The sequence below is a fragment of the Esox lucius genome, chromosome 7, assembly GCF_011004845.1.
Source record: "Esox lucius isolate fEsoLuc1 chromosome 7, fEsoLuc1.pri, whole genome shotgun sequence".
Taxonomy (NCBI): Eukaryota; Metazoa; Chordata; class Actinopteri; order Esociformes; family Esocidae; genus Esox; species Esox lucius.
This window is the reverse complement of record NC_047575.1, coordinates 35,344,124-35,371,265: the sequence shown is the minus strand read 5'-3', so window position 1 is coordinate 35,371,265 and position 27,142 is coordinate 35,344,124. Positions and strand designations below refer to the sequence as shown.

Below are 27,142 nucleotides of genomic sequence, written 5' to 3'. Positions count from 1 at the left end.
GGATAAGTGGAAGATGAAGGATGGATGGATATTTTTCAGTAATTTACTAAAAATGTACATGTATTTTACAATGACAGTAAAACATTTTTTTAAATTAGACATAAAACCTTCATTTAATATTTGTCCCGTAAAATAAATGGAAAAGTCTTCATGAAGCAGAGCTCTGACTCTTGAATATTTGTAAAATACCTTGTGCCTGGTAGACTTTGATACATCATCAAAACAGTAATAACAGATGTATGAATACACTGTAAATAAAAATGTAAAAACCAGTAATTATCTGGCAGCAGGGGTGCCAGAAAATGTCCAGTACTGTCAGATGAAAAACATAGATAAACTGTAAAAAACAAGTAATTATCTTTACCATATGGAAAAACATACTGTTTATTTTACAGTCCATCTATGTTTTTCATTGACCAAGTTTGTTGGGCAATTCTGTCCTCTGAGGAATAAAATAAGACATATTTGGAAATAAATACTGGATGTGCCTAGAACTTGACTGCAGTCAGTACGCTCACAGAAAGTACAGTTCTTGATATTTGAAGAACATAATTTAAGGAGTTGCCTAAAGCTTGAGAGGTCAGAAGGCTCATTGTTAATATTACAGGTTAGACTTTTAGCTCATGAATCTTTATGGAAGGGAGATCTGTACTGAGGGAGAAATAAGGCAATCAATGATGAGGGAACCAACTGACTGGCTACTATTTTAAATGTCTGCCCAAAGCTTCTGAGGAATTATTTGTGAGGGATACATGATACAGGAGGAGATGTCCAGTGGCTATAGGACCCCATGATCTACCATCCTCTCACCAGCTCCTCGTGTTCTAGCCTTGTGAACTGACACTCTCAGTAAAAGGATAGGGAAGACAAAGTGAGGTTAGGTGAGGATATACTGATCCAGACGAGGAAGGGAAATTGCAGTAAAGATTTACCCATGTGTTGATTTTCAACTAATTGGATTCTAAGTTATTGTGATGATAGGCAAGTTAAAACTGCTGTTTATAAAGAACATTACATTTGCTGTACATCCTCTTCTGTGTGCTATGAACTTTACTGGTGAGGGAGATCCGTTTTTTCTGCCAGGTTGAGACTAGGACCACTTCTCCATTAGATTAGATGTGGACTAGAGCCAACAGACACTGTTGAATTCAACTCGACTGTCAGAGATTGACAGTCTTTGATGCCTTTTCCCCTTAAATGCTTAATCCTGCAAAGTTCCTCTAGAGATCCTATGAATGTGTTACCACAGGCACATCTTGTATAAGCCTATGGGAGTCACTGGAGGCTTTAAAAATGAGTAATTTAGTAATTTAATAATTTAGTCATTAATAATACATAGACAGTTGGACATTAGCAATTGGAGTCCTCCCAAATGGGTTAGGTGACCAAACAATTGGCAGCACATACAATGTGTCATTGTGTGTTATAATTATTTTTTCGAAATTTGTACGGCATATCCCATCCAACAATTATGACTTCCACGTTCTAAATAAATTACATATTTTTACATTTATGAAATAAAAACGTACGCAATTGTCATAAAAGCACAATTGCAAAATGTAATGGGTTCCAAAAGAACTTTTATTTTGACATTTGAAGACAGATTCCAAACCGGAAGTTGCCCAATTAGCTCTGCAGGGAGAAAAAAAATTCTGAAAGAAGAAAACAGCGAAACAGTAGCTACGTTCCTAGCTAATTAGCTAAATGTCTACAGAAATTAGGCGGCGTACTGACCTGGCTACTTCGCGCGATATTTTTTCTTATCAAATCGCTTTAGTATTTGCGTGTGCCCTGTGTTTGTCCTTCCAAACCTGTTCGCAAAGATAACACAACGGACGGGTCACAAATTCAACAATCCGGCAGAAGGTTCAGCAAACGCCTGTCTTTTCCGACGAATGGAGAGGACGGGTGAGGACTCTTTAAATTAGCTAACCTTCGCTAACAACCTCACCATCATTTTCTTCGTCTGTTGAGGTTTGTGGGTTATCGTTTATTATATAACCATAGAAATAGTAACCACGGCAGTTGTTTGTAAGTACGTGCCCAGAATTATCATTCATTGACGGCCTCTAGTTAAGCCCCCGGGGCTCTCCCCCGGCCGGCGACAGTCACAAGCATGGCCGGAAATCCGAGGAGGGGCGCGGGTCTCATCGGCTTGATGAAGGACGCATTTCAGCCCCATCACCAACCTCTCCAGCCTCACCAACCTGCGGTGGTTGACAAGAAAATGGTGGAGAAATGCTGGAAACTTATGGATAAGGTAAGTAACAAGCCATCTAACTAGTATATTTATTTAGGGTTATGCTATTGTAGTAGCTATCTACGTTAAGTGAAAGGCGTATTGAGCCTGTCCGTTTAAAATGGCCAGCCGGAATGCCTACATAATTTAAGTTATTGCTGTGATGTCTGTGGTGTGGTGATATAGTAAGCAATTTACATAGAAAATGTCGGAGATGGTGTCATTTCGATTAGATAAATAGTCACCAAATGTCAACCCATTTTTGTATTTTTTTATCCTTTATAAATTGGTATTAATGCATTTACCTTTTTCTGTAAATGGAATATAAATAAATAAATGCTGGTTGAGCAATATAGTTTCACTTGAACTGAGTGGAAGCCGGAAGACCGTTTCCTATTTAGATTCGCAACCACCTATTTTTTTCAAAGTGTGATTAACTATCTGGTGGTTATTGCAGTGCATTATTCCTCTTTTGCTCCCTCACTCCTGATCCCTGTGTCAAATGGGATATTCAACAGTTACAATACTAACAGTATCCTTTTATCATGTACATTATAGCCCTACAATATGTGCATACCATATGTACCTTTGTCTACTTCTGCTGTGGTAAATAAAACATTTCATAAGGGTTACTTTAAGAACTGTACTGCATAACTGATACCTTATTGTGACATACTAATATATACATGGCACTAATCCCCAAATGTACACGTGTCATAATAAGCCATGCTTTATTCTAATGTCCACTCCATTTAAATGTACTCACTGGCCAGCTTATTGGGGGCACCACCACATTCACCACAGTGTTGGATCGCTCCGTGTGAGTCACATTCCCTTGGCTAGCTATATGAAACAGGACAGACTTTGACGCGTTGAGTAATGCTCAGTTTAGTTTCAAGGTTTATTTGTCAAATGCACCGAACAACGCAGCATCATCCTGCGCAATGAGATTCTAATGACATGGCACCCGATTAACTACGTAGTTGAGTTAAGAAGGGGAGCATATAAGCAAAGATATAGCTAGACAGAAAATAAAATACACATAATTTACAACAATATATCTAACACTATACTAGCGGCTATTTAGAAAAAATTACTGTAAACTAGTAGCAATCTGGGTAGTATTTTTACAGCAGCAATCTCTGGCACACCGGAAGATAGTTTAAAGTTAGAATTTGCGAAATTGGAGCCACAAGTGACTTTGAGCGTGGCACGGTCATTGGTGCTGGGCATCCCAGTTCCAGTGTCTCAGAAACGGGTGGCCTCCCGGGGCACTTCTCTCACGATTGTCTAGGATTTACAGAACGGTTTAATGACACATTTCATTTGCTGTCTTTTGTCAAGATGTAACACTGTGTTCATGCGATTCAAGCATGGATATAGAAAACAAAAGTTTATTTGCTTTGACTGCATGTTGAAAAAGTGCTCTAGTCTGGTTATGCTTGTACCAGTTATGTAAAAGTTAATTTACATACCATTTATTTTGTTTCAGGATTGAAATTGTTTGGACATACGACTGATATATTAATTTGAAGACTGAAGTGCCTCTAAAAAGTTATAAAATGTTTTGGTTATGGTCAAGAATGAGACACTGATGGTTTAGAAAACTGCTAAGTATGCAGTTATAATACAAATGCCTACATACACATGCAGTCATACAATGCCTGTCATTTTTGTTTGAGTAACCATTGCTTGGTTATGGAATATCAGGCCATCATTAGGAGGTTGAGAATGCTGCTTAGTGCAGTTACCATATAGTTGATCATGGTACAAAGTGAAACAGGACAGACACCCTTTCTCACACATTTATTCAGAATTACCATTTATGCAATTTCCATCGATTCAACATGAACATGCTGTGTAAGGGACATTGTGTGATGGACCTGTGATCACAAATACCTTTGGGTTCTCCTGTATTGATCTGATCAGTTTTCATGCATTTTGTTGTGATATTTTCTGCCTTTGACTTTCACTGTTCAGTTTAACAGCAATGTTCTAGAAAGTTAAATTGGTAACTGGAAGTGTTGAATTTTCTAAAGCCAGTTGCAAAAAGCTGGCATGTTTGATTTTGCACCATGTTGAGGTCAGATCAACATCTTTTTAGACAAACATTTTATCACTCTGTCAAATATTCAAACAATTACATTCCAACACTGACTAAATGTTTCTATGGACTGTGTATTCAGCTTTGTCCTAATGCTGTAGGGTTTTTGTTTCATCCTATTGTGTTATAGACCCATTTGGTGTGGACGTCACAGTTATGTCACTGAAGTTTGGTGGTGGCGGAAAACTACAGGAACAAGTGTATGGAAATGGGCAAGATCCTCTGACAAAAGGAAAAATAGTGTTTTTCTGCCATCGGATGTCAGAATAAGAATAAGCTCGTCAGTGTTGCCAGATGGGTATTTTCCCCGCAAATTTGGGCTATTTTTTATGACAGTACTCAGGCAAAAATGGGCTTGGGCAGGTTGATTTTCAGATTGGGTTGTATTGGAAAAAATATAATTTGGGTGTTATTTGTTTGTGGAGTCTGCAGGTGATTGTGCGGTTTACCGTCAATGAAATCTGGCAACCGTGCTTGCTAGAGATTGAGCGAGTTGAGCCAGCGGACAGTGTGCATGTATGATTATGGTGGACAAGCCGTGTCCCTATTCGCTGTGTCATGTACATAGTGTCTGAATGGTTTCTCCCTCTTCTCACCATGATAGGCCCCCGCAGGGTTGTCGGCAGCCGTTTGAATGCGACAGGCTGCAGGGACTTAAGATATGGTTTTTGGTCGTTGTTCCTTTGATAAACGACCCTGCCTTATCGGCTTTCGACGGGAACGCACGGCGTACGCCGTTATTGTTTTCGACCCATGGAACCTGTTCTTTCCACAAAAATGATTGCGTTTGCTTTGCCTCGTACAATGCCATGTTTGGGTCATGGTCTAGAATGCACTGTAAATTGTGGTTGGTCAAAACAGACGAGCCATTGGATATTATTGGTCAAAAAGACGACAGCGGTACAGTACCACACCGAGGGGGGAGGAGGCGCCACAGACTCATTTAAATGCAAAAACAATTGTTTGCAACTGGCACAATTCAAGGACATCAGTAAACCCTTCAGTGATATTACAAAATGACCTGACAGAAGTTTAACTTCTCTTCCTTTTCAATTTTTGCTCTCGTGTTATAAAACGTAGCGAATAAATGCCATTCTAAAATATAATTTTATTGCGTCAATGGATTCATGGATTTGATGGTTGACCATGAAAGAGTGGGATAACAACTGTATAACCAATTTGACATTTCCGCTACTTGCTGCTTTCCACCATTTTAGTTGTTCTATTGCAACAGGTAAAGCTCTTGAACATGCAGGATGTGGTCTGTGGCACGTTGGGAGATCAGGGAATAGACTGTTTGGTATGTTGCCCCTGGTTTTTGCTCATTGTGCCTGAGCGGAAAGAGTGAGGTTCACATACAGTCACCCAATGTTGTTGCGATTTTTGCTGGATGTACAACATTGTTGATGGATGACAACATCCTCCTATTGCCCGCCCATATACATCAGCAAGCAGCATCAGCTCCGACTAACAACATTGAGCCTATTGTTGAACGATGTTGTATATAAGGAAGTGGAAGGAAGTGAACTTATAGGCGATGGCTATATGGGTATATAATGTTGATTAATCTACTAGTCTACAATTCAGATTTTGTAGGTATATGACATAGATTTTTACATTTACATATATTTTGATGTTTTTATGAGCTTGGGTGAAGACTTTTTTTTTTTTTTTTTTAAGTTGAAGAAATTATATTTTTTACAAAACATATGCTGTAATCACTTAAAAGGAGAACAAACGCTAGTAGACATGCATCTGTATCCTGTGTTGTGGTTTTCATTCCATCCCAGTATAAGCCTGATGTTTCTAGTGACAATTTCAGTTCTGGTATTTCTACAGCCAGTCTTTCCCCACTGGCAGTTATCACCGAGGAGGTTTTGGTCTTGCCCACAGTGTTAACATGGTGTAAATGTAAAATAAATGTATGTATTGGTGTGTCTATAAACTGTGTGCCTTGTATCCTGAATGCTTTAATTGCATAGGTGACTGGTGTATAGCGATAAGGTATCTCTGGGAATTGTGTGTTGCCTGTATGCCGCTGCTAAGTGTTGTGTCCGGATACACTGTGATGCGTTGTTTTTTTTTGTGAACAGCTCCTAGCTGTGGGATATTGGCCATATGTCCTATTGCGGGCATTGACTGTGTCTTGATTTCGGCATCAGAACTTGTGAGGAAAATATTTGTAAAACGCCTCTTTTGTGGCAAATAATGGGTGAATAACTAATAGTTATTACTGAACAATAAGTGTTGACTTAAACAAGATTATTAGACACAAGTATAGGACCAAACAATTTCTTGGCTGTTGTTATAAGACAGCTGACCTTCACTGTCACCAGATCTCAGCCCATTGGAACACCTATGGGAGATTTTGGACAGGCACATTAGACAGCGCTCTCCACCACCATCAAAACACCAAATGATGTAATATTTTTTTGGTAGAATGGTGTTCCATTCCTCCAGGAGATTTCCAGGGAATCTCTGCCAATGGTGGATTGAAGCTGTTCTGGCATCTCATAGTCACCCAGCACCTTACTGTTGTTTTTCCTTATTTATCTCCCGTCTGTATTACATATTTTGTAGATAAACAAGCTAGGATGGTTTTTTGTAAAAATTAACCATCATTGTACATTCTGGTGGATTGTTCTCTCAAACATTTTTCTGACCTCACCCTATATTCCCCACGCAGGTGGTGCGGTTATGCCAGAACCCCAAGGTAGCCCTGAAGAACAGCCCCCCCTACATCCTGGACCTACTGCCAGACACCTACCAGCACCTCCGCACCATCCTGTCTCGGTACGAGGGCAAGATGGAGACGCTTGGGGAGAATGAGTACTTCCGGGTGGTGATGGAGAATCTGACAAATAAGATCAAGCAGACCATGAGCTTGTTCAAGGAGGCCAAGGAGCGCATGTATGAAGAAAATTCTCAGCCCAGGTAAAATATTTCTTTTATATAGTTTTCAGTACAAAAACAGTCAATATCAGTAGAGATCCACAAAAACAAATAGAATGTTAGTGATATGGTTTGGTTTTTGCCTTGATGCTTCTACAGCTGTATGCTAAACACTAGAAAGACCCTTACACAAAAGGTCTGGGACAGTCTCTTTATGGGCCAGGCTGTTTTCTTTCTGACCTCTGCATCCACTCAAACCAACACTTCACAACAAGGGCAGATTAAACCAAAAGCTGGTGAAGTAAGCTTCATTTTTCTCTAGGTTATTGATGCACAATTCACATTACTTTGCAAGCAATCTAACTAGTTCGCAAACTAACTTGAAATTTGTCTAGCAACTGTGGGGGTCTGTTTCTGTTTTAGACAACCTTTTTTCTTCTAGGCAATGATATTAATTGTTATGGTTGCATGCATGGTTTGGATGTTTTTGGGCAGAGTATAAAAACAAATTGCAATATATATCTGTCAAAATAACTTTTTCAGTTAGTTAACAAGTAAGCAGCATTGGTTCTGGTGGACTGAACAGTTCGCGTATGCATGCGTTATCGTTTCATTTTGGAATAGTAGGACACATATGGCCCATAGACTTGCCCTTAACTGTAACTTACAAATGTAAAAACAATAATATGGACACCCCCTAGAATGTTGTCTTTTCTTATTTAGCCTATGTATTTTAGCTAAATGCCTACCACATTCAGGTTAAGGTAATCCGCTAGGACAAGTCTCACAAAAAGAAACCGTGAAACCATTTATTCAGTATAAATATACAGAATTACCATCACATAAAATGGCTGAAATACAAAGGTACACCACAAATGGTGCAAATGATGAGAAACGTATTAGAATAACTTGGGAGGATCCCGCCTTCTATAAAGATTAGAAACCTGGTCTGGTTTGATCTTAACCTTATGGGTGTGTGGTAACACGACAAGCCAAGTTTAAAACACCTATCCCAGGCCCTTCGAAGATAGATTTTTGATGGCCTAGGGTTGGTTATGAAGCTGTTTCCTAGCATTCAAATAACGTGATCCCATAGTTTGACAGGACATCTTCACATTGAGGAAACTCCAGACCACTGGCAATCTACGTAAAGACAGGTTGACGTACTAAATTTAGCCCAACAGCTAACTGTAAGATTGTCCAAAGTCTCCAAGAACCCCAGAGAGAACCCTCTCTAGCAAAAAAACATTGTCGAGGTGCATGGGTGAACTGTCAGAAAGAGACTGCACCAAACATTTGTGCTTCAACATTTTTTGTTATGGAGTGACATCATGATCCATGTGATACTGCCACACAACCATTGAACAGTAATGGACAACACATGCATGCAGTTCCTTCCTGATCTGCAGCACTTTTAGAGGTGGTAATTATTATTAAGGGTCTTTGTTCAAATTGTTTTCATATGAACATACTTGACAGGTACCATTTTGTTGTATTCTGTGTTCATGTCTGGATTCCATCCACATTCTCTGCAGTGTGGAAATTAGGGGTTCACATGCTTATTTTATTTTTTAGTCCAGGGGTGAGATTCATATTTTTAATATCTAGGTGGGCAGGGGGGCACGTACACGCGCATCCGCGCACAGGCCTACTGTGAGTTGTAGTGCTAACTATGAAGTCGCATAGGACAGAAAGACGGCAGGCAAATTAAAACTCTTCAATGGAGAGTTTTGAAAATGATTGGAGAAAATCTGCCATGTGGAAATGTTTTTATGTATTTGTGACTGACCATATAAAATGCAATTTTAACTGAGAACAGGTAACTCTCTGAAGCTTGAACTTAACCAAAGATTCGGCTGCAAACACCAGTCAGCAAAGCATGACATTGTTTCTCTCACACAACAAAGTTTAATTGGGAATCCTCACAGCCATTTAATAAGGTTCAGCGGGTGGCCGATGGATGTGTGGGGAATTTGCCTGAACCATTAATGGTGATGATTATTAAAGTTAAACCTGGCAGTCAGAACAACCAGCTACAGAAGATATACCTAAGACGGCTTATTAACCTGCTGCTTGTGTGGCTGCTGTGCTGTTACCTTTATTTTTTTATACAAATAGTTACAACTTTCTAACGACAATGTAATGTGTGAGCTTGTTTATATCCTACTGACAAGGATTGCGTGGCCTTTGCCTCCTTGGCCAAATGTTTGTTTTGAAAAGGCTTTGTTACGCTTTCTGAACGCCAGCAGAAATAGCCAATGTTTGGAGATGTGGCTATTGTAGTGGTATTGGTTCTGAATAAGACTGAATAATATTCTCTGCCTCAAATAACCTATAGCTGGAAGCGGGTTTTGATATCCGAATTGTAATCCCCCATAACCCTGACTTATTATCAGTGTTTGACATCTCTGGTGGTTTGTGACTAAGTGTTGCATGTTGAGAAGATATTTCCTACCCAACATTTCAAGCCAATGTATTATGCATATTGTTTTATTCAAAGCACTTTTTTGTGTGTGCCGTTGACACTGAAAATAGCACGGACATTGTCAGTGTTTAGTTACAATTTAGGTGTGGTGACGCAAAGTGAAACTGATAACGGATTCAAAAAACATTTGACTAAATAATTAACATATCTTTTTAGGGTGCATATCCTCTCACTCAGAGCAAATACTAATCTGAAACCCATCCTGTTTACCTTGTTTTTCAGTAAGCAATCGTTGAAATACTCTTATTCCAGTAAAGATTCCAGATCATTGACTCCTCAGTTGCATACATGCCATTACAGGAAATATGTGCAAGTACTTGTAAAAATATAGTAGGACCAAATACTAAGATTATACAGATTAGTCATTAGGGATTTCATATCACAGTCCGTTGAAACCTTAAAGTGGAGCTGACACCATTTTAACAACATGAAATATAACGAAATGTTAAAATGCACGCACGCACACACAAACAACATGATGGCTTTCTTCGCTTCTGATAAGCAATCGCGTCAATGTGGTCATTTTTACGTTTCTATAGTTAGAGTAAGGCTTTTCTGAGTATTGTATAGCCATGTAGATTCTAGGAATGGACACTAGTGAATAACAAGAAACCAGGCAAGCCTAGTTCAGCCGGCCCACAATAAAATGTGTTAATCGTGGATACCCTCTTGAGAATCTAACCCGGGTTGCCCACGTGAAAGGCATTGTCGTTAACCACTACCCTGCCTAACTGCACACATGCCAGGCATTGGTATAGCCTCTTCGCATTATATTATTTTCACTCATTAACATCACGCCAAGTTTGAATATTTTGTTAGACACCATTAACTGGTGTTAAATGGAGTAACATTTCTTAAGTTTACCTCCACCACAAATAGTATCTATATACTGTGACTTTTGCCACTGGCCGTTTTTAACAGCTTATTAGCCATTCGTGAATGGCATTGATACAGCAGTTATTGTATCAATATGGGTGACAATAACAGACCTTTTCGTCAAGTGAAAAGACGAGTCTTTGTCTATCCTGAACAAATCCTCAGACATAATTAGAAAATCCACCAGAAATAGTCGCAATGTAGTAGTTTCATTTTAGGCTTCCCATAACGTATCTATTGAAGGTTGTAGCCAGCGAGGTTTTTGTCTATCCTGAACAAATCCTCTTTTGCCACTGGGTGTTTTAACTGCTAATTAGCTATTTGTGAATGACATAGATACAGTATCTATCAATATAGGTGACAATAACTATTGATGGCATTTCAGCTGCAGAATATTATGCTGGCAGCACTCAGATTTTCTTTATCACGCTAAAAGCCATAATTGCAATGTATAAGGCCATATAGTTAACAATCATGTCTGTGGAAAAAGAACAGACAAGAATAACATTGGAACGGACTTTAAACATAATGTACAGACATTATTGTTAACTTTATTCACTTATATATTTCAATGAGTTTTTTTGTCAGGTGAGAAGACAAGAGAATCATGTAGCCAGTGAAGTGTTTGTCTGTCCTGAACTGATCCTAATATCCACCAGAACTGCTTTATTTTAGACTTCCTACTGCGTAGCTACTTAAAGTTTTTGTCTGTCCTGAACCTCAGGCATCATGTGTTTAGGCTGTTACGGGGGTCGAACACGGGACCTGTTGTTCCGTAGCCCCTGTCTCTAACCACTACACTATTTAACAAGGGGTAGTCAGTCAGGGATGGACTCCATAAGAGACATTCTCTCTTCTAGGTCGGCTTTGCTTACCTGGTCCACCTATAGATAAGTATGTTCTTTGAGCGACTGGATGTGGTCATTTTCACATTTCTATAGTTAGAGTAAGCCTTTTCTGAGAATTGTATAACCATGTAGAGTGTAGGAATGGACACTGTAGTGAATAGAAACATAAAACAATCCATTGGCACCTACGGACAAGCATATCCTCTGATTCTCACGCTTGTTTGACGTAATCCACCTACCCAAGTCTTTAAATCAGGTGTGAGTGCTAGGGCAAAAACAAAAATGAGCACCCCTTGTGGTCCCCAGGAAAAGAATTGTGAAACACTGGCCTAAATACTCCGCCTTTCATGTTTGCTGCTATGTTGGTTCTTATGGATGCTCAAACACAGACTGGGTCTATTGGTTTTGCGTGCATCAGACATCCCTCAGAACACAGATCAAATACCAGTTAAGGCTGGTTGAATGTTACCAGAAAGGGATGTGTTACACCCTACAAGTTGGGCGTTCTTGGACTATATAAATTTTTTTGGAGCCTCAACTAGTCAATTTAAAAAATAAATCTCTCATACAAAGTTCCACCTTATGTGTTGTTGTTGGCTTTTCATTCAATTATTTTGACACGAAACCTTTAAATAGTCTAGCTCCGCTGAAGCATAAGGTTTGTACTTGAATAGGCTATGAAATTAAATGATTAACATTTATGTCTGGAATCATTAGGAACATAAAACAAACTGTGCAATAAACAATAATAATTTAAATAGTAAATCGAGCAGCAGATGTTACATTGCCTATTCTTCCAGATTAGGTGTAGCCTATTCACCCAATATTGAACTATAAGAAGTAACTCTTCAGTTACTTGAACACAGAAAGGTCAATTAGGGCGGCAAGGTGTCCTCATGGTTTGGGCGTCTGATTGGTGTTCCTAAGTCTCTGGTTTTAATTCGCCTACCACCAAAGTGACAGCCCTGGGTGTAGTTGTTCCTCCTGACCCCGTAATGTTCCCTGAGGTTGTTGCTGAATATGAGTTTGTTCGTAATCAACTTGCCAGGTTAAATAATGGTAAAATAAGAATATAGGCTGGCCTGGGCAACTTGAAAGAAGAATGCAAAATTCATTTCCAGCAAGTCTGACTCCTTTGTCTCCCCATTCTTCTTTGTCAGTATCTGTGCCAAACACTGGTTTTGGGCATTGTTGTTTACCTGGCAAGCGTGTGTATGCCTTGGCCTTTTTGTTTTCTTCAGCAACTCTTCCCCAAATAATTCTGAACGGTTTCTATTTCTGTAATACGAGTGCTGTTATCAGGCCTCTGTAATGAAAATTTAGTTTTCATTTCATTTTGAGAAGAAGTAGGCTAACTTACTGTAAAAGTGGTATGTGCACATGTTTTTCAGGGTTATCATTTTGCGTCACTTGCTGATTGAATGGAGTTCGTCCATACTACAGATCTTTTGGACATATAGACTAGTCAGAATGAGTATCAAAACAACTCTTCATTTGTAAGTACTGTAGGCAAAAGTTTGTAGTAAGTGCTTCTCTTAGTAGTGTATACAAATTCCCACTCAAAAGTACCCCGCCAAAGACACTAAGATTATACTGACTATTCTTAAGTGTTTGACCAACGTGTGTCAAAGTGAAGAAAATACATAACCAATACTAAACATCAAGGATATTTCTAAGGGCTGCCATTTCTAACAAGATATAACTTTTCTCCATAGGCGTAACCTGACTAAGCTGTCGCTGATATTCAGCCACATGCTGGCTGAGCTAAAAGCCGTCTTTCCTAACGGCCTGTTCCAAGGAGACAACTTCCGCATAACTAAAGCTGATGCTGCAGAGTTCTGGAGGAGGTCATTTGGTGACAAGTGAGTTTTTTTTGGCTCCTTTTTTAAATCAAATGACCTTAGTTGGGGTGCAAAATTTATAGAAGTATTTAAAATTAACAAAAACACGGTCTTGTGATAATTCCTCCTGTTTCACTAAACCCTCTCCTTCTGTAGGACCATTGTTCCATGGAGGACTTTCCGCCAGGCCCTTCATGAATTTCACCCCATCAGCTCTGGTCTGGAGGCTATGGCTCTCAAGTCTACCATCGACCTCACTTGTAATGACTACATTTCTGTCTTTGAGTTTGACATCTTCACCAGGCTTTTTCAGGTATTTCATTCTATGTATTCTCTTAACTCAAATATTGTTTTCATTATTATTATTAACAACAACCATCATTGGATGAGTTTTAATTAGGATTGATAGGGTGCCTAAATCACTTAGATTGAATGAGGGGAAACACTTCCACTACGAAGTGTCATATACAAAATGTATATTGCACTCCTGAAAATACTCATTTCTGACCCACTCTCCATAATATAAGTTGGAATAAAAGCATTGGCTACATGAATTCCAAGTGACTTAATATCGTCTACGCAAGTAACTTTCGTAAATAACTAAACAGACATTTTAGTAACTTTTTAAACGGTAAAATAAGTTGTTGAGATTTTGATGCAGAGCTCCACTTCTGTGTAGAAGTTTAAGTGGAGAAGCCAACACAACTGTATAGGGTGGGATGGCTAAGAAAAAGCCTGCAACGCTGCTGTGTGAGTAGTTAATTTAAACCGCTGGTGACTTTCATTCTATGGGAGGTTATAAGAACATGTTGTTAGTACAGAGGTAGAGACCACTGCTCTGTCATTATTTAGGGTGTGGTGGTCAAAGAGCAGTCGTTTATGGAGGTCTCCACACTGGGCAGGGTCTCTAAAGGAGTTCCCAGGGCAAATGCATTCAGCAGTCCAGCCGATGTCCCTGGGGAGCTACTGGGTGTGCTGGCTTTTCTCCCGGGCCAACACTAATACGCCAGATTTAGATCACGACATTGATGCGATGTAGCACTGGAATTGAACGGAACAAACTGTTACACTTCATTTGTCTTTATAACCTTTTTATAGAGACACAGCTGTTATTTGTCGTTAGCCTAAATTAAATAAACCAACAGTGTAATTATATTTGAGTCTGTATGGTGAAGATACCATATTATGATCACTATGTGAAACCGTAATTAATAGATTTTCTCAATCTCCACCCGTCACGCGTTAGCAGTCCAATTTCTTTAAAGGACTTCGAAGGTTGTTACTCTGCTTCTGAATGTCATCGAGACAAAAATATTTCCATGTGCAACAAATTGGCATCTCCCGTTTACATTTCACCGCTTGTTTCTGAGCCACTGAAAATGTATGTGTCGCTATACAGTAGATTCCACACCGTACGACTTGTTTGTTGCCTTTGTGGTGGAGCAGTACACCCTGCTTAAGCACGGGGCTGCATCCCTCTGGAACGTTGGTGCCTCAAATTTGAATTTACCCCCTGATTTAGTGGTTGTGGGGGTGTGGTCAGTCACAGTTGTTAGTCACATACACATTATGGCAGGTTGTTGTTGCGGGTGTAGTGAAATCCTTGGCTCCTAATCAATGCCGTCAATTTGTATTGTGTGTGTCGTGTTGTGCAGCCATGGTCATCTCTCCTGAGGAACTGGAACAGTCTGGCCGTCACACACCCAGGGTACATGGCCTTTCTCACCTACGATGAGGTCAAGGCCCGTCTACAGAGGTTCATCCACAAGCCTGGCAGGTGGGAGACGCACGCACGTGTCACTATACACTATTCGTTCATTTTTGATGGAGAAAATCCAAGCGCATTTCCAAAAAGGTGGTGACACTGCGTAAATTGTAAATAAAAACATAATGCAATGGTGTGCTAATCATTTAAACCCTATATTCAGTATACCTGTAAATACGTCAGTGAGTTTGTTAGCCCTCATGTGGATGCACTGAGCCGGCTAGATACTGAGCCATGTGGAGCAGAAAAGCACTGTCAAAAGACCTGTGTAACAATGTAATGGAACTTTAGAAAGAGCCAAAGCCTTGCAAATGCCAGTCAGTACTGTTCAATCAGTTATTAGAAATGGAAAATTTGGGGATCTTTTGATGCCAAGCCAAGGTCACGTAGACCAAGAATGATTTCAGCAAAAACTGACAGAAGAATTGTTAGGGATACAAAGGAAAAACCCCACAGGTAACCTCAGGAGAAATACAGGCTGCTCTGGAAAAAGACAGTGTGGTTGTTTCAAGCAGCACAATACGATGATACTTGAACAAAATGAGCTGCAATGGTTGAGTTGCCAGAAAGAATAATTTATTGTGCCAATGCCACAAAATAGCCTGATTACAGTAAGCCCGACAACACCTTGACACGCCTCCGCTTCTGGCACACTAATTTGGAGTGATGAGACCTTTATGGTGAGAACCCTTAGCGCTATGTTTGGAGAGTGGTCAACAAGGCCTATAGTGAACAGAATACCATCCCCACTGTGAAGCATGGTGGTGGCTCACTGTTTTTTGGGGTGTGTGAGCTATAAAGTCATGGGGAATCTTGTGAAAATCGATGGCAAGATGAATGCAGCATGTTATTGGAAAATACTGGCAGACAATTTGCATTCTTCTGCAAGAAAGCTTCGCATGGGACACTCTTGGACTTTCCAGCACGGCCGTGACCCTTATCACAAGGCCAAGTTGACCCTCCAGTGGTTACAGCAGAAAAAGGTGAAGGTTCTGGAGTGGCCATCGCAGTCTCCTGACCTTAATATCCTCGAGCCCCTCTGGGGAGATCTCAAATGTGCAGTTCATGCAAGATGACCAAAGATTTGGCATGACCGTGAGGGTTTTTGTCAAGACGAATGGGCATGTTAGCACCTGCAAGAAATCAGGGCCTCATAGACAACTATTACAAAAGACTGCATGCTGTCATTGATGCAAAAATTGGCAATACGCAGTATTAAGAACTAAGGGGTATGCAGACTTTTGAACAAGGGTCAGTTAATTTCTTTTTTAGGAATTATGATTGTGCCATTCTGTTATGACCTGCAGTTGAATGTGAATCCCATAAGAAATTAAATCTATTTTGCCTGTTCACTCATGTTTTCTTTACAAATGGGACATATATTAACAATTCTCAAAGGGTATGCAAACATTTGAGCACAACTGTATATGCCCACTTTGAATTTGATGCCAGCAACACGTTTCAGATAAGTTGGGACTGAGGCAACAAAAGACCGGAAAGGTTGTGTAATGCTAAGAAAACTGAACCTGGTTGAATATCGCACAACTAATAAAGTTTATTGGCCACATGTCAGTAACGTGATTGGGTATTAAAATATCATTCTCTGGGCCTGAGCTTATTTAAGATGTACTGAGTAGAGGTGGAAAACTGTCCTGACTTCCCTCTCCCTAGATACCCAGACTTCCCTCTCCCTAGACACTTCCTCCAGCTCTTCCGGGGGGACACGTGGCGTTCCCAGGCCAGCCGGGATACATAGTCCCTCCAGCGTGTCCTAGGTCTTCCCCGGGGTCTCCTCCCGATGGGACGGGACCGGAAGGAAGGTGTTCTGGAGGCATCCGAAACAGATGCCCAAGCCACCTCAGCTGACCCCTCTCGATGTGGAGGAGCAGCGGCTCTACTCTGAGCTCCTCCCGGGTGACTGAGCTTCTCACCCTATCTCTAAGGGATCGCCCAGCCACCCTGCGGAGAAAGCTCATTTCGGCCGCCTGTATCCGGGATCTTGTCCTTTCGGTCATGACCCAAAGCTCAAAATCTCCCGTTCCATCCTTCCCTCACTCGTGAACAAGTCCCCTAGATACTTAAACTCCTCCACTTGAGGCAGGCACTCTCCACCAACCTGAAGTGGGCAAGCCACCCTTCTCCGACTGAGGACCATGGCCTCGGATTTGGAGGTACTGATTCTCATCCCCACCGCTTCTCATCCCCACCGCATGCTGAAGGTCCTGGTTTGAAGGGGCCAACACGACAACATCATCCGCAAAGAGCAGAGATGAAATTGTGTGGTCCCCAAACCTAGGCTGCGCCTAGAAATTCTGTCTATAAAAATTATGAACAGAACCGGCGACAAAGGGTCTGACAAATCAATATTTTAAATTATTTTGGGGAATCATGGATGGCGCGTCCTCTGGGCTAAAAAGAAAAAGGACCATCTGGCTTGTTATCAGTGCACAGTTCAAAAGCCAACATCCATGATGGTATGGGGGTGCATTAGTTCACATGGCATGGGTGACTTGCACATCTATGAAGACACCATTAATAGTGAACAATGTATACAGGTTTTGGAGCAACATATGCTGCCTTCCAGATTGTCTTTTTCAGGGAAGGCCTTTTTTATTTCAGCAAGACAATGCCAAACCACATTCTGCACATATTACAACAGTATGACTCCCTAATAAGAGTCCAGGTGCTAAATTGGCCTGCCTGCAGTCCGGACCGGTCACCCATTGAAAACATTTGGCCCATTATGAAATGGAAAATATGACAAAGGAGACCCCGAACTGTTGAGCAGCTGAAATCCTACATCAAGAAAGAATGGGAAAACATTTCACTTTCAGGACTACAGTAATTGGCCTCTTCAGTTCCCAAATGCTTACAGAGTATTATTAAAAGAGGTGGTGAAACAGTGTTAAACATGCCCGTCACAAATATATTGTAAATGTGTTGCTGGCATCCTGTTCAAAATGTTGACACATTTCTAAGTGTCAACATTTGAAATGTTTTCTTTGTTTCTTTGTATTTTCAATTAAATATAGGGATAAATTATTTGCACATCATTGCGTTTTGTTTAAGGAAACAGGGTAGTACTTTTGTTACTCTCTGTGGGCAGTGCTTTTGTTTTTTGTTTTACTCATATATAATTTAAGGAAGTTTTTACTCTAATTACATTTAACCAAATTACTCCCGTTCTGCCATGACAACCATTTTTCTTTCCTGAATAGTCTGCCAGCACAGCTGTGGATGGAACATATTTGTATTTAAAGATAAAACACTAACATTATCTAGGCAGGTGCCAGCTGGGATCCAGGTTTCACATTATCAAAAAAAATGTGCGTTGTCCTGCCACCTCACTGTGAGCTTTGGCATATTCAAGCATATGGTTGGTCTTGTTATGTACGGAATCAAGGAGATCGGATAAAAGATTTGGGTGAAGTAGGTTGACCACAGCTGAATAGTCTGTCTTTGGACAGCATGTACATTAATGTATTTAATTCCCACTTTAGTCTGTCCCTAAACTGGGCGGGATGTAGCAACATTAAAACAGCAGACCAATGTCTGATTTGGAAGTATGTTTGTGAATCTGAAATTCTTTTGATTCCAAATGGTGAATAATTCTCACAAATCTAGGGGAAAGAGAATTCTTTACCATTTGGAATCAAAAGAATGTTGTATATCTTACCTGCAAGAAAACCTCCACTGCACTTGGCAGAATTACATACCCATTTCAAAGATAAATCATTGCCACAATGTGTCAAGATTACGTTTGTGGCAGGTACATTAAGTAATCTTTTGACCAGATTTAAAATCTGAACTGAAGGCTGCTGCATCATGGGGTTTGCGTTGGGAGGCTGGGAGTTTGAGGAGGCTGTGAAACGTTCTCTCTGGTGAGGCGTCAGTGTGCTCTGATAGGAAGGGACTCTCCATCTGGCTCTTTGGTTCTGTTAACAGAGCCTTCCTCTGTATCTTTTCGTCATGGAGCCTATTCAGGCGACTGCACCCCCGTTTTGCCTTTGAAAACCCTGCATTATGGGTTCCATTTGGACTTAACTTGTTCACCATTAATTCAGTAGCTTGCTTAATTTTTTTTCTCACCCCTTTGAAACAGGACTCCGAGAACTATAGTTTTCATGACTTTTCTGTTCTGTGTGTGCTACTCATGGCGACAGTGTAGACTTGAGAGGCCGGTATCTCCTGGGAGTAGAGACTAATTACTTTATAGGACTATTGGCTATATAACAAACTTTCATATTATAGACCAATAGTGTAGTGTAATAAAGTTAGGCATGACCAAATGAGGTATTGGAAATAACCAACCGGCTAGTGTTTCTAAAATAGCTGTTGAGGAAGGACTGTTGTCTTCATTCCCTTTGTCTTGACTGTCTGGTGAGAAGGTGGCCATGTTCCAGGTGGAATAACCCAAATCACCTGGCCCGGGCTTAGATGGGCTCACCTGTCCAATGCCACTAATGTCTTTTATTGCACGGATATTGTTTTATGGTTGTCTTATGGTTGTGTTTGGTACGGTTCATCCAGTGGTTGCCCATTATTTAGGCAACATCTGTGAGTGGCTGCTGTGCATGTGGCTGGATGGTTTTGGCATGAATGCAGAGAAATAACCTCGCTAAGCTATTAGGGTCAACAAAATATGTATTTTTTTTTTTAATCACAATGATTTTGGAATATATACAACGAGTCAAAATAGTTTGAGTGATGTACATATTTTCAGGTTCCCTTGCTCCTGACCCATATGACCGTGACCCATAACCCTACAAAATGATATATGAAGTATTTTGTCACACTGAAACCGTCACAGAATGCAGTGACCCTGAAAATATGTCTGCGTTGACACACTTCTCACACCCTTGTGGTCTTCCTGGTTGCCAGTTACATCTTCAGACTGAGCTGCACTCGTCTGGGACAGTGGGCCATTGGTTACGTCACGGCAGATGGGAACATCCTGCAGACCATCCCCCACAACAAGCCCCTCTTTCAGGCTCTCATCGACGGATATAGGGAAGGATTGTGAGTATCATTACACTGTTCAAATGAACCAATTGCCATTTATAACCTACTCCGCTTCGGTCAGGGCTTTTGCCAAACCTTCTGTGCATAAAGTTTCATAAGCTTAATCGTCTGCTGACGTTTTGTCAGACCAAGTGTGATCCGGCGTTGAAAAGAATACCTCAAGATTTTGGTGATGGACAAACGTTTAATGTTTGCACAGGCTCTGAATTCAACCGGCCCTGACGTTTTTTGGTGTGTGTCTCTGTTTAGCTACCTGTTCCCTGACGGCCGGACCCAGAACCCAGACCTTACCGGGCTGTGTGAACCCTCACCACAGGATCACATCAAAGTCACCCAGGTCCGACAGATGTGCCAGTCCACCCACTGTGCTAATCCAGACTCACTTCTGTGACTCCACCCTTTTCCGTTCCGTCATTTTCTATTGTTTACAATACCACTGTTTAGCCAACTGGTACACTTAACAAAATATGGTGATTGGCCACTCTGCTGAACATTGAGTACACTGCATTTGGGATTGATGTACATATGTTTGAAGTTAGGATAAGTCAGGATACTGTCACATAGGTGGATGTTATTTGAAGGGATGCTTCTTTTGTTGTTCCACATTTTTCACTTTTTATGTTGTAGCACGACCCAGACATGTCTTCCCCTGAGATCTTTTGACTGGCCTAGTTGTTTGCAGGGGTCATAAGTGTTGTGTGGACTCACTAAACAAAACGTACAGCGATGTGCTTAAAAACTTGGCCACTAGGTCTACAGCCAATCCATGTATGTCCATATCCAAACAATGGTCGATTTCCTGTTTCAGGAGCATAATGTGTATATGTCAGACTGACTGTACCTTTTGTGTTACTAATTTTCACACGCGTGACAGGCGTGGTTTCATAATGAAAAGTCATGGTTTCACAATGTTTTTTGAATGCATTAGATTATTGTGACTGCATTGATTTCTAAAATGCTGGCTTTACAATTATTTCTAACTAACGCAGATTTTGCCTGTATTTGCAAACTATTTAACCCAAGGGGAACTTCTTTTTAAAAGTGCCGTGATAGTCTTTGTACAAGCGGAACTTCTTTTGACGTTTTGTTCCCATTTTGTTTTCAGAGGTGGAAGAAACTTGTGTCAACCATCCTGTAGAACACAGGTGTCGAACCGGTTCCACAAAGGGCCGAGTGTCTGCAGGTTTTTGGTTTTTCCTATAAATTGGTTCCTAGTTCATACCTACACAACCAGGTGAGAGTAGAAACTAACCAATCAGTGACCTAATTAACCAATCAAGTACCAGGAGAGAGCAAAAACCTGTAGACACTCGGCCCTCCGTGGAACCGGTTTGACACCTCTGCTGTAGAACATTCAGACAAAGGGGTGTACATCTAGGCTAAGCAAATGTTTATATCCTCTTAGAAAATAATGTGATGTGCATTAAAAAAAAAAAAAAAAAACTTAACGAAATCAATGCAGTACAACAGAGGTCCGATCAGTCCCAGCGGGGAAGAGAATGATTAAGCTTAAGTCAAAAATGAAATTGTCTGGGTAATGCTACGACACCAACATATCGTTGAAAATGAGGCCTAACGTGCAAAAAAAAACCAAAACACATCCGCTTAACGTCTACTTGTATTATACTCATTTTATCTCTGTCCGTTCTGTCTGCAGGAGCAGTATGAACTGTACTGTGAGATGGGCTCCACCTTCCAGCTGTGTAAGATCTGTGCCGAGAACGACAAGGACGTGAAGATCGAGCCTTGCAGCCACCTCATGTGCACCTCCTGTCTGACGGCCTGGCAGGTACGTCCCAGAGTGGGACCGGGTACACTCTGCCTTTCTAGGGCCGACCCCTTTGTCAGTCATCCGAGACGTCGAAATGATATCCTTCCTTCCAAGACGTCGGTCTGATTCGTGCCTGCCATGTGGACTTACTCATTGTGGCCACTTGGACTATTTTACCGTCTATCATTCTAGGTTAATGGTTGAAAAAATGTCAGGGCAATGAGACCGTTTTAAGTAGTACTGTATCATTGAGTGGTTTCCAGAAACCACTTGTTTACTTTTCTCCAGTTTGACCTGGAAGAAATTATACCCACGTTTATATTATAGATTTAAAACCCCCGAAAAATGTAATATGTTTTAATTTATTTTGTGCTCCGTGTCTTTGGGAAGTCACACTGCCTTCAATATAAAGGAATGAAGAAAGATGTTATGTATTTTGGTAAAGTATTGGTGAGGGAAAAAAGGCCTACTTAGTTGGCCACAAGCACTGCCCTCTAAAGTTATAGTATTTGGTGCAAAGTGCTGTAATTATCTTCCATCGTAGTTCTGCAATCTGCTGCAGGTATGTGGGCCAAAAATTCTGTTAGTTTTGGACGCAGTGGAAGTGCTATGAATAACCTAGATAACTGTCTGCCTAACATGAGGAGAAAAAAAAGTTTAAACCATGCTTAGTTATCCTGATTGCTCCTAATGTATGATAATGAGTATTTCATTATTCAGTGTCCTTTTAAAGGATAGTTAATTCTTTAAACATAGAATATAATAGGGATTTCATGCATATTCGGACCAATCATTTTCTCTCTGTTCAGGAGTCCGAGGGACAGGGCTGTCCGTTCTGTCGATGTGAGATCAAAGGCACAGAGCCCATCGTGGTGGACCCCTTCCACCCCAAGAACAGCAGCGCCGGGGCCTCCTTCGGCAGCTTCCAGATGCCCTACGGGGCCGAGGGAGGGGGCTCCCAGTCGGTCTCCCCCAGCAACGATGAGGATGATGATGATCGTCTGGAGGACCCTCATCTCATCATGAGCAGGCTGGCCTGCAACCAGGCAAGGCCCCGCATCGGCCCCCAGCTACACGTCTTAAACACACTGCCTGGGTTGGGCTCCGTTCCATTTCACTTGGTCATTTCAGGAAGTGAACTAGGGTTCCAATGTTTTTCATTTGCCATTTAGCTGACAGGCTGGTGCGTTTTACATGACGTAGTTGAAACTAAGTCGATTCGGCGTCTAAACCGCTTCACTTGCCTGGAGTTCCCTGGCTGTTCTTCTCAAACCCGTTTCAGGCTCCTTGAATTCTCTGGTGTGTTTTCAGGTGGAGCGCCCGCCCTCCCCTGTGATGCCGCTGCCCCCCGTACCACCCCGACTGGACCTGCTTCAGCAGAGGCCCCCCATCTCCCCGGGGGCCCTGGGCCAAGGAGCCACACCCAAGGCGAGTGGAAGACCTCACCCGTCACTCTTCTTTGTCTGTGGAATGGGCTGTGCCTCGCATGTCTCTCTGTTACACTTACATTTCCTGTTAACAGATTGCATCCGGTCATACTGATGTTTTCTCACCCAGATTACAGCCCTCCACAGAGATAAACCCTTGCCCCTCCCACCTGCCCTGCGAGAGTTGCCGCCCCCTCCCCCTCCCGAGCGTCCCTCTCCCCTTGGTCCCCCAGAGGGCCGGCTCCAGAGAAGACCCTTGCCCTCTACCCCTCCGGAGCCCAACTGGGCCTCCAACTACATGGTCCCACGGCCTGTTACCAAGGCAGCTCCACAGACCGCCGGGCCCAGTGATGGTGACTGCAGCCCCAGAGCAAAGCCACAAGCCGTCAGCAATGCAATCTACTCCCTGGCAGCCAGGTATAGCTTTAAAACAGACCCTTCTGTGTAGTTTAGCAGAAGCCCTGATCCAGAGTGTCGTACTAGTGAGTGTGTGGGTTATGGGATTAGTGTTGTCCCGCTCCACCATGGGAATGTAACCCACAAGACTGGTGTTAAAAGCGCCTGTGTTGTTTGTTTGACTTTGGTTTATTTAATACCAGGTTCTGGTTGAAGATCTCAGGAAGTGGAATTTTTTTGTGTGTGTGTGTGTGTGTGCTCAGTCCATGTGATTCTCTGGTTTCTGTTAGGCCTCAACGGGCGATCCCTGGTGAAAAATCATCTGGGAGTGAGGAGGAGAATGAGTACATGAGCCCCACCTCCCTCCCTGCAGCTGGACCCTCCTGGACCATGACCGGTGCTGTTGTACCCCCCCCTCCCCAAGCCACTAACCAGGACGCGCGGTGAGACCTCAAGACTAATTCTGGTGCCCAGTGGGTCGTATGTAAAGAGCGGTACCATCCTGGATGTGTGAAATATCGTAACGGGGTCCCGACGGATGAGTTTCTGGTTTCCCCACTTTGCTGTCAGTCTCCCCCCTCATCCCTCCCTTTGTTTGTCGTCCAGGTCTGTGATGTGTGACGTGGACTGTGACGATCCGCAGGTGTATGAGTCCATGTGTAACATCCAGGCCCAGACGGCGGAGCCCCCCCTGGCCCTTCCCCAACAGCCCCTGGAGTCTGGTAAGACCTCAGTTATGTAACGCACGTCATACAGTCACGACCTCGTCCGCGAGCTTGTTCTGGAGTCACACCCTTTTGATCATTTACATTTTTCTCTTGTCAATAACACTTCATACATATTCTATGTAGATTGTTGTACATAATTACATGTTTGTTTGTTTTATATAACGAGAGACAATAAAAAATAGCACCAGGTTGATACTGAGATTTCCTAACTTTTAAAGAGGCAATCCGGTCACATCCATCTGAAGTCTGACTGATATTCCCCTTAAAGGCCGTTATCTGCAGTGTATATTCTGTCCAAGGTATTGATATGTATTTTTCTTCCCTTTTAATCATCCAGATTACCTGATTCCGCCGCCTGCGGTTCCTCTTCACCGTGTGATAGAGGAGATGGACACTGAGGATGTGTATGACTATGACTACCCCCGACCTCTGACCCCTGCCAGACGCACCCTCTCTGATGTCACTGGCACCTCAGCAGGCTTCAGCTTCCTCTCTACTGACAGCACTTCTGCCGTGGATGCCTGTATGTAACTCAGTATTTGAGGGTTTCGCCCATATCTATCTTTGGCGAAAGTTGGATTTAGCAAGAAATGAAAAGGAGAACTTCAACGTTTTGTCAATGAGGCCCTTCATCTACTTCCCCAGAGTCCTGAGAGCTTGTGGAGACCATTTTTGTGTCCGTGTTAAGTTTGAATTAAATTGTTAACTTTTATTATAGCTATTACAAAATATCGTTAGGGATGTATGCCGGTCTACAGCGTGCTAAAAACATGCAGACATCATTGGTCTCTGGCGAACAAGGGCCTCTTTGCCAAAAGTTATAGGTGCCAACCCCATCAAAAGCATCTCCCCCCTCCTCTTCCCTTTCTCTCAGCCATGTTTGCGTCAGCCCAGGACCTGGAGCGTCCCCCTAAGCCCCTCCCTCGAAGGGTTAACTCAGACCGGCGACATCAGTCGCTCATACCAGAGAATCTGCCACCTGCCTCTCATGTGTCCATGGGCTCCAGGGGGCCCGCAGGACCAGCTGCTCCTCCGGTTCCTGGTTCAGCTCTACCCATCAACGGCGAGATAGAGTGTCTGATGAGCCAGGGCTACTCCTTCCAGGACATCCAGAAAGCACTGATGATCGCACAGAACAACCTGGAGACGGCTAAGAACATCCTGCGCGAGTTTGTTTCCGTCCCCTCGACAGCCCACATCCTCACGTAGCGGGCGTGACTCCACGCCTTGTATCCTTCACCCACTGTGCCATAACGGAGAGCATCTCTGCGGTGCTACTTGTGACCGGCCTGGAAGGGCTGGATGTTGTCAGGAGGGGACTCCTCGTGCTCCCACGCACAGGTTAACTGGTGAGGTGGTCTGACGGGAGAGGGCGAATGCTTGCTGTGGCCTCTACGGGCCAAGTCTGTGACGCTGGTTTTTGTGCTTGTCTCTGTTTTTATTGTGTGGCTCTAAGAATGACGTTGTTACAGAGCGCGGGGTGGAGTGAGCTCAGCTTCACACTGTGTGCCGGGGCTACTGTGTCTTGCAAATAGTTGTTTGGGACGTATTGTGCAGCAGTGTCTTTTGCTGGGGCGTACTTGACATGATTCTCAGTCCCTCATCACTGCGATGGTGCCCGTGTTTTTTTTTTTTTGGTTTGGTCATAGACAGTTTGTAGCTCCATATGTCAAGTGAAGACTAAAGCATTGGATCCTGTGGTTTGTGCTAAAGCTAATGAATGTGAATCTTGAAGTTGCATTGCAGTATTACAGGGCTCCATGTAATGCGTTTTACTGTAGTTGTAGGTGAAGTAAAGGTCTTTATAAAGCATAACTCCAAATGGCTTTAGTACCTGGTTTAGTGACAGTCTTACAGTATATTACCGTATGATGATTTAATCTTGGAATGTACAGTAAGCGTGTTCAATGTAGTGCTAACATTGGCAGATGCCCTAACATGTAACAATTCTAATATTTCTCATTATTTTTAATAATTGTTTTAATGCCACCAGTGGTAGTGGTTTCACAGTTATGCCTTATTTAATTATTTGAATAGCTTTTATATTTTAATGAAATTGTCCTTTTTTTTTTTTATGTCATCCCTAAAAGTGAAGGGAGTACATGTGCCCTATATGAATCTCACTCCCTGCTGATCCAGGTGCAGTTGGACTGTTTCTTGGAAGTAATTTTTTGGTATTTCTTTTTTATTCCTACTATTCATTTCCCAGGTGACAGTATATTTATTGGGCAGAGAAGACAGTAATTCAAGTCATATATACACTCCTTGATATTTAGTTAAATTAAGTACTTAATTGGCACTACCTCATAGATTTGCTTAGCTGCCTCTGGAAAGAGAACTTACAATTCACGTTACGGCACACAAAAGACCATGACACTTTCATAAAGTGGCTCTATATATGAATTTGTAACTATTTTTGTCTTGTACCAACCTTGTTTTTGGGGGTTTTTTCAAGGATGGAGCTTCAACACATTATTGGGAATCTTTTAATGTGTATAACGAAATCTGTTTTCTTTTAATTTGACACCAAGTTAAATAGAGGGAGTTTGTCATTGTCCTCTGGACTCAGGTACCCAAGAGACTGACCAATGTGCGGTGAAATGCCAAGGTTGTATGGGGAAAACACACTCCCAAAATGTGAGTGTAAATGTGTTGGATTCAAAGCCAAAAGCATTTAAATACAGGTTTAAATCACATATTAGTAATACCTACTTTTTTGTTTAGCTTGATTTTCACTGTTTTAACTTT

The 27,142-nt window shown here is 41.9% G+C and overlaps 1 protein-coding gene across 1 annotated transcript; it reads left to right on the top strand.

The window, feature by feature from the left end:
- The first annotated feature begins 1,641 nt into the window (after positions 1–1,641).
- Positions 1,642–26,361, top strand: LOC105011087 (E3 ubiquitin-protein ligase CBL-like). Its single transcript, XM_010870880.4, has 15 exons — positions 1,642–2,260; positions 7,030–7,277; positions 13,160–13,306; positions 13,442–13,598; positions 14,941–15,062; positions 19,932–20,069; positions 20,322–20,409; positions 21,730–21,861; positions 22,653–22,889; positions 23,155–23,271; positions 23,401–23,687; positions 23,957–24,109; positions 24,273–24,388; positions 24,732–24,917; positions 25,269–26,361. Exons 1-15 carry the CDS (start codon positions 2,117–2,119, stop codon positions 25,601–25,603), a joined length of 2,607 nt encoding a protein of 868 aa, XP_010869182.1. The 5' UTR covers positions 1,642–2,116; the 3' UTR covers positions 25,604–26,361.
- Positions 26,362–27,142: the final 781 nt, after the last annotated feature.